Here is a 10,938-nt window from a genome sequence, read left to right on the forward strand (position 1 = left end):
CAATTAAATATAACCTTGGGGGCCACATCTTCGAATAAAAATGAAATTTGGTATCGGGTGGTCTTTCAAGGGGGGGATTCCTCATCTAGTTGCTACTTATGTATTTAATGTATGCAGTATATGTGTGTGTCTACCCAGAATATGAAAAAACTGAAGAATTGAGTTAAATTAATATAACAAGAAGAGAATGACTGTGGAAACTGCGCTTAGGGGTTTTCCCATTTTAAAAAAACATTTGTAGGGCGTCTGACTGTTACGCAAGTGACCCGAGTTCGATTCCCATGGTGGGCGACTTCAGGTGGAGATTTTTTCCAACGATGTGGTTGTCGCTGCACAGAGCAGATCTGGGGTTCAACCAGCCTCTAATGAATGGGTGCCTGGGGTCAGCGCTGGAGGGTAATGGCGGTCGCAGCATGATGCTGATCACGTCACCTCTACAAATGGCCGGGTTTGTGACTGCGTACGAAGATTTTTTTTTTAAGGGGACTGGAATTTTTAAGGTGCAAATTACATAGCTGCGTTCTAGAAGGGGAGGTTACGCAATTATATACAATTTCATAATTACCATTTTTAATCTTCGTCTTAAAGGTTGTTGTTCAAAGACAAAAAATATATACTAATCTTAATCTGGGGTCATTTAAAGCGGGGTTTCAGTTACCACTGGGTTTTTCTTTTTCCCCGAGTTCTTTCCTGCTTTGATTTGAGAATGTTGATTTTTCTCAAAATTTCGGGAGTCCCTCCTCCCCGCAGCGCTTATATTAATTATGATTGTCCCTTCATCCATCTCATCGTATTGCCATTCATCTTCGCGATTAGCCAAAAGTGACAGAAAAGCGAAGTAAAATAAATCACTCTTTTCCCTAGAACTCTGCAATCGACTGGCCAGGCGTTAATTGATAATTTTAGAAATCTCGTGTGGGGATCTTGACCCCCTTAATCCACAATTGCTGAACAATCGTTGCAAATGGTCCATGTATCTACGTTCATCTTTTGAATGATATTTTTAATTAATTTTTGCTTCTTAGAGACTACAAATTTTGTCCATTGCTGGTCCGGCACTTAATTTGTAGTTTGTTCAAAAAAAAAAAGTATGGTGACTTGCACAGCTCTGTACTAGGATTACAATTACCATTGTTAGCCAATTTTCAATAAGACATTTAAGACTGAACAATAGAATTCGATTTCCGTGTTGAGTTAAGACATATTTTTCTCCCTTTGTTTTTTGAACAAATGTTTGTTTGTTGGAGTCTCTTTTCAGAAGTCACGTTTCATTGCATACCAGTCGCGCTTATGGCCCATTCGAAGGCGGATCTTGCAACCATAAAACACAAAAATGATTATTTCCCCGTGATAGTTACGTGACGAACACCTATGCACCTCGTTAATTCAATTGATACCAGTTTGTTAACGCCTTTTATTACACTAATACCCGGATACGCGTCTTGAAAATAATATTCTTGACAAGCTGCGGTCTTGCAAAGGGAGTCCCATTCCAGCAGAGCTGCATTGTGGGTAAGTTGGCGACCGAATTTTCTGAATGAATTCTTCAGCAGGAACATTCGAGGCTTCCCTGCACGCTGATTTCCAAGTTCGATTCTCTGCTGATGCATTACAAATGTTCTTCATTATCCGATTTGTTTCTTGTTATTTACCCTCTATTTTCTGCCACTTTTGGTTAATCGCGACGATGAGAAGTGATGACATGATGAAATTCATGAAGGGACACTAAACAAGAACTCACATTCGAACTCTGGCGTGGTAGCGCGCTGTGCTATACTGATCGCAACTCCACCTGGCGGTTGGCCTTGATGGCTATTTCTGGCGCGTCCTGTCTTCCAATCATTTTCAGGGGCGTGTGGTTCGATGGGTGTCAACAAACTCAGTTGCGAAGTAAAACCTGAAGGGATCACATCGCTCTCCCGAAGCAACGTTGCCAAGCGTACGTCTGTTTTTGCCAGTTGTCTTTATATGACTGTGCGTCCGCCCGCGTTCCGACGTGTGGGTGATCCTTCCGGAAACTTCATCGTTCAGGACCGCGTGTGCAGTTGTACCATAAACCCCCGCTGATTTCTGATGCTGACAATACCGTTGCCCGAGGAGACTCTTTTTCGCTTTACGGTACGTTTGGCAACATGTGGTGCACCCAACGCTCATTTGTTTCGTCCCGCGAACAACGTTCGGTACCTTGTGACCCGAAAATGCCCGATCTCAGTCGAAGAAATTTCAACTGATCGCTGATTCGCTGCTTCCCAGCCGCCAGTTGGAGTTGCATTCAGTATAACCACTCCAGCACGAATGTCGTCTATTTTCTATTATTCCTAGTGTTTCGTCTAGTATTTATTGCTATTAGCCAATGCTTCTCGTCCTCGTTTTTGGTGAGAACGGTCCGGGTTCGATTCCCGGTGGGAGTCCCCAATATTTCGACGTTGACCCAGCGTCGTGAGGTCAATTGAGGGGCTACTTGCAAGGAAGAAGTAGCGGGCCTGGGTCTGTGCTAACCACTCCGCCACGGAGGTCGGTTCCAGTAATAAAACAGCTCGCAAAGACCACCCAAATATGTGAAATCTATGGCGGTGAAATTGTCATTGCAAACTTTAGGTTTTTGCATATCACTATGGATCTTAAAGTTTTGGGGCCAGGTTCTGGAAAAATCTATCCCGATCTCTACAGGTTAACCTCCTGGAACCTGAGTAGCAAAGCATTGAAGTGTTTTTTTTTATGATTGCGCAAATTTAAGTTATTTAGCAAAATAGTTCTGCACGCTATTTTTATGGGATGAAAACTTATTAATTCTGCCCCCAAGTTAAGTCCCAAGTTTGATTCTGTCCCCATAGTCTCTAGTTTGATTATGCCTCCCAGAGTTAAGTCCCAAGTTCGATTTTGCCCCCCCCCCCCCACCAAAGTTAGGCCCAAAGTTCCGCCAATGTGGAAATGTGTAACATTCATTTCATAAATTCCAAAAGAATCACTGCAGGGTGAAATAGTGTGTGGAATTCGAGAATTTCGTAATTAATATTTTACGCACGGAAGTCTTGGTCAACCTTGAACGACCCTTGTACATAGCACGGTGTATTGTACAGGGGATTTTTACAGATAAAGTCAAAACAGTGAAGGGAACGATAATACCTTACGATATATTGTCTATGGTGTACACCAGGCATGTCAAACACGCGGCCCGCGGGCCGCATGCGGCCCTCGATATATTTTTGTGCGGCCCCTTTGCTATTACCTGTTTTTAAATAATAGAGCCTTCAGATGTAGTAGTTGCTAAAATATCTGTGTTATTATGTAAGACGATGTGAAATTTCACACGTTTTCCTCTTGGACAGGATATATCCGTCGGTAGGTGAAAAAAGGTGGTCGTGTTGCATTATTGGGGTGGTTGACGAATGTAGTTGACGATTACCAGTTGTTCAGAGCCCAAGGCTAAGTCATCTGCCTGCGCAGTTTTTCCTCCGGAATCTAGAATGAGGGGAGGGTTGAAGGGAAAGAGGAACAAGCTGCCTTCGCCCGAAAACCTACTAAAGTAGCTCAAGAAAGCGAAGCTGCGGTACGAGCAAGCTACGCATTGTCGGAGTTGATAGCTAAACAGTCAAAACCTTTTGCCGAAGGCGAGTTTATTAAACGGAAATAGTTAATCCCGCAAGTGTAAAAGCTTTTCAAGGCATTTTAGTATCCCGCAACACGGTTGCTGAAAGAGTAACCGAACTGGCCTGTGATTTGAGTGATCAAATTAAAACAAAAGTGTCAAATTTCATTGCTTATTCCATCGCTTGTGATGAGAGTACAGACATCGGTGGTGTAGCTCACTTAGCTGTGTTTCTTCGTGCTTGTGATGAGAAGCTATTGGACATTGTACCATTGCATGACACTACTACCGGTGAGGATATATTTATTGCTGTTCGTGAACTTTTGCGGAAGTATGATGTACCTCTGTCAAAGTTATCCTGTGTAGCTACTGATGGTGCCCCTTCAATGACGGGGAAAAAACAATGGTTTTGTGACAAAACTGCAAAACGAATTTCGTGAAACCTGCGATAAACACATGTTCCATCATGTGCATTGCATCATTCACCAAGAGGTCAAAAGTAATCAACATGGAAAGTGTGATGAAGCCTGTGAAAAAACTATCAACTTCATAAGCTCCCGTGGCTTAAACCAGCGACAATTTTCTGCTTTCTTAACAGATTTAGAAAGCGAATATTCTGGAGTGCCCTACTACACAGAAGTTCACTTGGCTATCGTGTTCTATAGTTCTTGAAAGATTCTGGAACTTCAAAGATGAAATATGCGAATTTTTGGAAATGAAAGAACAAGACACCAGCCTTTTTTCGCAACCAACGTGGTGACAAGATCTTTCCTTTCTTGTTGATATAACGAAACACTTGTGAGATTTAAATTTGAAACTGCAAGGAAAAGATCAAATAATCACCAACATGAACGAGTCAAAACATTCGAGCGTAAGTTATTGCTTTGGGAAAAACAGTTAAGAAACGAAAACTTGACGCACTTTTAAATTTGTTCTAAATACAGATAAAGTTCAAAGGACCCTGTTTTGTATAAAAAGTACGCCGAAAAAATTCAGGTTTTGAATACTGAATTCGGGAAAAGGTTCCACGATGTTCGTTCTTTCGAAGACCAGATCTCCCTGTTTTCAGCCCTGTTTACGACTGACGTAGAAAAAGTAGCAGCACATTTGCAGATGGAAGTAATTGAAATTCAGTGCGACTCAACTTTGAAACAAAAGTACAGCGAAGTGGGTATCCCTGACTTTTACAAGTACTTGCCTGCACGTTTTCCAGAAACCCGTAAATTTGGGTGTGAAATAATTTCCATGTTCGGTAGCACTTACCAGTGTGAAAAACTTTTCTCACTCGTGAAAGGAAACAAGTCACCAACGAGATCCAGATTTTCAGACGTTCAACTTAGCTGTGTTCTGAAAGTAGCTGCTTTGAATAAGATGTCTCCTGATATTGATAAGTTGGTGGCAGAAAAAAGATGCCAGCTGTCAGGCAAGAAGCAATGATCAAGTTTCAATGAATGTTCAATATACTTTATTAAGTGTTATGTTAGTCATTCTTTAAAATAAAGTATTAAAGATAATTTAATTTTTTTCCTTGCGGCCCACCCTATCTAACTCTACTGACTATTTGGCCCAGTTCATATTTTGAGTTTGACATGCCTGGTGTACACCTATCCTCTAAATCAAGAGGTACCTGGGGAGGAGGGGGGAAAGGCAGCCGGAGAGTGGTGCTGATCACATCACCTTCTGTTTGGCAAAGATCTATAGCTGTTTGGCAAAGATGTATAGCTAATGTGGGGGCGCCTTCATGGCACATTGAAATATGCAGAGGATAGCTTAACTTTATTTTTTAAAATTATTTTCTACGCTGTTTCCTTATGCACAATTTATTTTTCTTTCAGTGGAGATACGCTGAGACAATGGCTATACTACTCTGGACACTAGTTCTGGCGTCTGTGTTGTAAGTCTAATAATACCACAGGAGAATTGTACTTAAATGTAGTTAAAAAACTTTTAGCAAGTATAAGACCCTCCCCTGGTAGAATCTTGGAAGGGCAATGGTATGGTTATTAAAACAAGAAGTACTAACTTATTTTCTCACAGTACGTTTTAAAAATAGAAAGGTGTAAATAATTATTTAAAATGTAACATTCTTCGATATTACGCAACAACAGTTTTACACTTTGACAGTTTGTACACGCAACGGCGAAAAAACAGTTGGCGAATTGTCCACCACCATTTTCATTTGGTCTGAATTACACAATGTGATGACAATGAATTCAAATAATATTGTCAGTAAGCAGAGAACAATGCTTGCTTCGAACCAACATAGTTTCATTCCTTAAAAACAACACAGGATGTAGAGTAAAAAATAATTTTAAAAAAAACTTGGACAATTTGCCTACCATTATCTTTGCCGTTGACTGTACAACATTATGAACGTTTAGAACCTCACTGTATGAAAAAATGGGAAATGTAATTTGTTCGTTGCAAATGGGGACCAATTTTTCTCAATTTCCCGTATCGTACATGAATTTTTAAAATTCAAATTTTCGTAGAACAGCTAGTCATATCAGCCATACTCTACACGTTCACATTTTTCATAAGAGGATATAGAATTTCGTCCACTGCATTTTAAACGATTTTCAAAGAACAATTATTTGTTGAGAGAAAACTGACACAAAGTTTTATTCCAAAATACAGATGAAACTGATAAATGGTAGGCTTCCAATAAAGTTCCGAAAAAAGGTCGAAAATAATAATCAAAATCAAAATATGATCTTATCACACCAAATACGTACATAAACTACCAGTTCGTACCAATTGATAGTACGTAAGTAGTTGAACTAGTTGCTATCTGATGACTTAATCCCGACTAGTGAACTTTTCCATCAAAACTGACAGTGTTGCAATATGCAGACATTAAAAACAATATATGTACATATATCAGGTTTTGTGAGAGATACATCCAGCTGCTAACACTTGGCGAAAATCAGTTGCTCAAACATGCTGATAGCACCAATCATTATCCTCCTAACTAACTTACATGCATCATTTTTACAATTCCAATAATGCCTACGTTGTTAGGTTAGGAGGCCAGGTTTAGAACTGTTAACAAACCCATTTTGGCAATGTGACAATGTGCATTCGACCCAAAATATATCATTCAACTGAATACACGAAATCGAGTAAGTAGGTGCTATAATATTTTAAGTTAAAATCACTGCACTTAATTTTTAACGTTCTTAAAATCAATATGGCATTTTATCGGTGTGAGAATCTGCTTAACATCCATTCTGGTTTTAACGTCTGCATATCGCAACATTGTTCTTTCACATTTCGCCGATAGAGGTCTCCGTTCACACACAACCAAGCAAATTTCAACTTCTGTGCATTAGTTGCGAGCAGGAGCTGGTAACAGTGTTTGTGTTCTTCCACCATCCAGCTGCCCAGGACTTGGCAAAGCAGGGAAATCCGAAGACGACCAGTCTTGCGTCTGTGGCGTGTTCAACTACGCTTTGGCCAAGGAGCAGGTTATGAAGGAGGAGCCTATCTTCACATCCAAGTTTCAGATGAAGAAACCGTGTGGCGCAGGATGCGAAGACGAATGTCAGAGGAAATGTGTGGAGCTGGTGAGTTATTTGTCCCACTGACACCTATGCCAAGGAAGAATTTACGGGGGTAGGTCCGAACCCCCCTTCGAAAGACTTACCAAGATCAAAAATAATGAAAATATACTTGTTTTGCATTCGTTGTACAATCGATGGCTAACTATTTCCTCTGAGTTTATTGAAAGGCAAAGATTCATTATATTTACAGGACAGTATCAAAGAGATTTATACACATGCATTACTATGACAACATACAATATATCGTAAAATGGATATAACATTATTTTTTGTTATACAACAAATATTCAATTCTTTATCTATTGGACATTAATTTCCTTCCCAGAACACATGTCTTTTTACAAATAAAACAGATCATAACTACAAGTAAGCTTGATAATGTTGTTACATTTAAATTTTATACCATCTATTTACCTATTCATGTAATAATAGCAATACAATATTAATTGATTTAAGAGTGTAATTAATACAGTGGACTTTTTGTTTCAATTTAAACATTATTATTATTTTTGAGACACTCGGTTTTGATTTTTGATTGATTTAGTGTTTTATGTACACTTTATGCACATTAAGGCTAATCGGGACTGGATCTACAGTTTAGAGTGGGATCCGAACCACTATGTGCCTCTAACCAACTCTACCGGGTATCGAACCCGGGACACCTTGATTACAAGGCGACGACGCTGCCACTGCGCCATCGGAGAGGCCCGTGAGACAATTGGTTCAGACCCCCCCCCCCGAAATATATTTCTAGACACGTGCTTGATCTATGCCCAGACCGGTAATGTTGATGTTTTAGTTAAGAAGCATTTCGAAGGACATGCCACTTAAAATTCAAGCTCTATGTACACAAAGACTTGAACGGGGTCATAAGGTGGGCGAAAAAATTTGCTTAGGTAATGAAAATCCATCACCATATTTATTCTCTTTGTTTTACTCAACGAGAACTTCAAGAATTGAAACTCCAAACTACTGACAACCTCTAGCCCAGCATACGTATGGCGCAAAAGAGAAAAAAATAATAAAATAGTCTTGGACAATTTGTCAAGCAATACTTCTGTATATGAACCTAAATTAATGTGCAATATTCTTCAACGCATTTTGAAAGATCTTCACAAAACAAGATATAACATACATGTAAATCATTTTCGCAATCTCAACAAATGCTTTTTTTTAAAAAAAAATATTGTTCGTAAGCTGTTTTTTCGCTGGAAATGTTACTGCAATGTCTCTTAATTTCTTTCTTCCAGACCACTGCACCAGTGGAGCAAATAGCAAAGCTTCTCTGCAAGACGGCCAAAAAGGACATCACAGGATATCAGGTAAGAACAATGCAACTTCGTAACTGGTAGTGGCGACGATGGGTTCCAAAACCCGGGGGAGGGCAAGGTGCCAAAACTATGGGGGAAAGACAGTATATTTTCCTTAGTAGATAAGATTTAGCATAGTGCAGGGGCAAAAGTGTCGAAAAGTTGGGGAGGGGTAACTGTCCCCCCCTCGCCGCCACTGGTAGTTGGTACTTGAAAAGTAAGTGTAAGTCTCAGTTATTTTCTGCTGAAAATTTCCTTCCAAAGAAACTAAACACAAACAATGATAATTAATTGTAATAAAATAAACATATGAAGACTAACATGTGTTATTTATGTTTATGGTACATAATAGTAATATGTCTTCATATACTGTATTTATATTATTACAAAAGTAAATTATGAAACAAGAAATTGACTTATCTTGAATGGCAATTCATTTTAAACACTTTCTCTTCCAAAACAAGAAAGTTCATTCACTTAACTTTTAACATTTTTTATTAGAAAATATATTATTACACTACATGCCCAAGGGCCACGAGCCCCACAAAGCATTGTACTAGCTGTGAGTCCAGACGTCTGTAAAATGCAGTCCAGGGTATACTACGTGGAAGAGAGGTTGACATTTGGGTGTCTGCAGAAAAAAATCATCCGTTTGCAGTCATCACCATCTGAATGTAGCAATTCACGGAAAACACTGAAGTCTCACATGGGCAATTGCAATAAAACTTGTTAACTGCTACTTTGGATGTCTCTCTTGGACCCCCTCCGGTCTCCCTCCTCCTTCTTAGTCTTGCAATGTGTAGAAATAAGCTAGGTGACATCTTTACAGTGCAGTGTAATGTCCTGAACATTATATTAACCAAGTCTAGTTCGCTGCACTTTTTGACTCTCTCTGAACTCACCCGTCCACGGTGCAACACCGACTTGTCTACTTCGTTGATTTGGTGTCAAGTAGTGTAAGTCTCAGCGGTGTACTGTGTGGTGTATGGTCACGTGGTGCGTGCTAACTAATCAAATGAACATTTGAAACTGCAGACAGGCATTCGTTGAATCTTCTGATCTTGAACACCGCTATCCGTCTACTCGGTTGAACATTTCCTTGCTCCAGCCTGACACCGGGATACACCTGCACTACACATGTCAAAATGTGCAGCGAACTAGACGGGGCTATTATAGTTGTCTCCTATTCAGTTGGAATGTTGTGTTTGTTCGTTCTTTAATTTAACAAATTTAAGATGTCACAGGCAACTAGTATTAGATGGACAAATTTGCCATCCTTCATATGTCAACCATAACAAACCGATAGATTTATCAACAAGCTCTCAATAGCATGGCAACAAGATAAGGGAAAATACTGTATGTTGAACAATACCGAGGTGTGTATTTAAGTTTGTAAATTGTTGGGATGCCGCGAAATGTTCCAATATTTTCAATGACATGATATGATTGTTCCAAATAAGTGCTTATTTAGCACTTTTTACATGTAAAATGTTTCTGAATTTGAAATGCGTGTTTATTTTTGAACTTAAGGCAAGCAAACTGACCACACTAACTCAGCTTTGCAAGTGTTAGATAGATTCTGTCATTAGCGCCGTGTCATTAACACACTAATGACGCCGTGAAACGAAAAAGTTTGGGAACCTTTGGTTTAGCCGTTCATGAAGAATAAACCTTTTATTAAGGTAAAAGAAGAAATTTTGTTCATCACGACTGATGATTACCCAAGTCTTTTGCTCACGGTGTGAGGAGCGAAACGTAAATTCCTAAACAGACTTGAAGGTACGTAACAACAATTTTCCGTCCTGTGACAGTTGCTATTTCTATTTTCAGGCCGCGATGTTGTACAAGGCGTGTGGCAAGGAGTGGGCAGAAACAGGCGTCAAGACTACCAAGCGCCTCTGCTGCAAGTCCGGAAGCCCTGTCAAATGCACCTGAAAACGAACTTGGCTATTAGGTGTTCACAATGACCGTTATTTACATGTTGTTGAGTTGAACAGGTTTCAGTATGTACGTTTGCTTTGCCGAAATTAAAGAGCCTTGTGAATCTGCAGTCATTCTTTTAATACTAGCAAATAGTAGCTATACCTAAAAAAGTTGTCAGTTCGTTTCAACATTTGTTTGTTCTAAGTTCACTTTGGTTAATTGTGTGAAAAAAATCCTCAGTACAGAGTGCATAGATTTTTTATCATGAAATCAGCAATAAAAAATTACGTAACAAGGTGCACCATTCACTTCAAATTATGGAAAACTTGTTATTTTTATACTTGATAACAGTAATTAAGTTCAGTTAATTAAACACTGGTGGACATTTAAAAAAATATATTTTCAACCCAATAGGTGATTCTGGAAGTATTATGAATGCTGATCACGGAAATGACATTCATTTCTTACCATCACGTCAGGATTTTTCACAATTTCAAAATCAAAATTCTCATATTCGCCATTACATTTGTTACATTATTGATTGATTGATTGA

General features: G+C 39.2%; 1 protein-coding gene across 1 annotated transcript; it reads left to right on the forward strand.

Annotated features, from left to right (window-relative positions):
- The first annotated feature begins 1,362 nt into the window (after nucleotides 1-1,362).
- On the forward strand, nucleotides 1,363-10,512 carry LOC145994409 (follicle cell protein 3C-1-like). Its single transcript, XM_083130534.1, has 5 exons — nucleotides 1,363-1,512; nucleotides 5,425-5,483; nucleotides 6,969-7,155; nucleotides 8,403-8,474; nucleotides 10,293-10,512. Exons 2-5 carry the CDS (start codon nucleotides 5,443-5,445, stop codon nucleotides 10,395-10,397), a joined length of 405 nt encoding a protein of 134 aa, XP_082986660.1. The 5' UTR covers nucleotides 1,363-1,512; nucleotides 5,425-5,442; the 3' UTR covers nucleotides 10,398-10,512.
- Nucleotides 10,513-10,938: the final 426 nt, after the last annotated feature.

Source organism: Lepisma saccharinum, chromosome 10 (assembly GCF_977018435.1).
Source record: "Lepisma saccharinum chromosome 10, izLepSacc3.1, whole genome shotgun sequence".
Classification (NCBI taxonomy): domain Eukaryota; kingdom Metazoa; phylum Arthropoda; class Insecta; order Zygentoma; family Lepismatidae; genus Lepisma; species Lepisma saccharinum.

Excerpts from the sequence above, each read along its gene's own strand:
- LOC145994409 (XM_083130534.1), top strand. The coding sequence starts at position 5,443 with ATGGCTATACTACTCTGGACACTAGTTCTGGCGTCTGTGTT. Across the intron at positions 5,484-6,968 it reads CTAGTTCTGGCGTCTGTGTT|CTGCCCAGGACTTGGCAAAG; the intron begins GTAAGTCTAATA and ends TCCACCATCCAG. Across the intron at positions 7,156-8,402 it reads AGAGGAAATGTGTGGAGCTG|ACCACTGCACCAGTGGAGCA; the intron begins GTGAGTTATTTG and ends TCTTTCTTCCAG.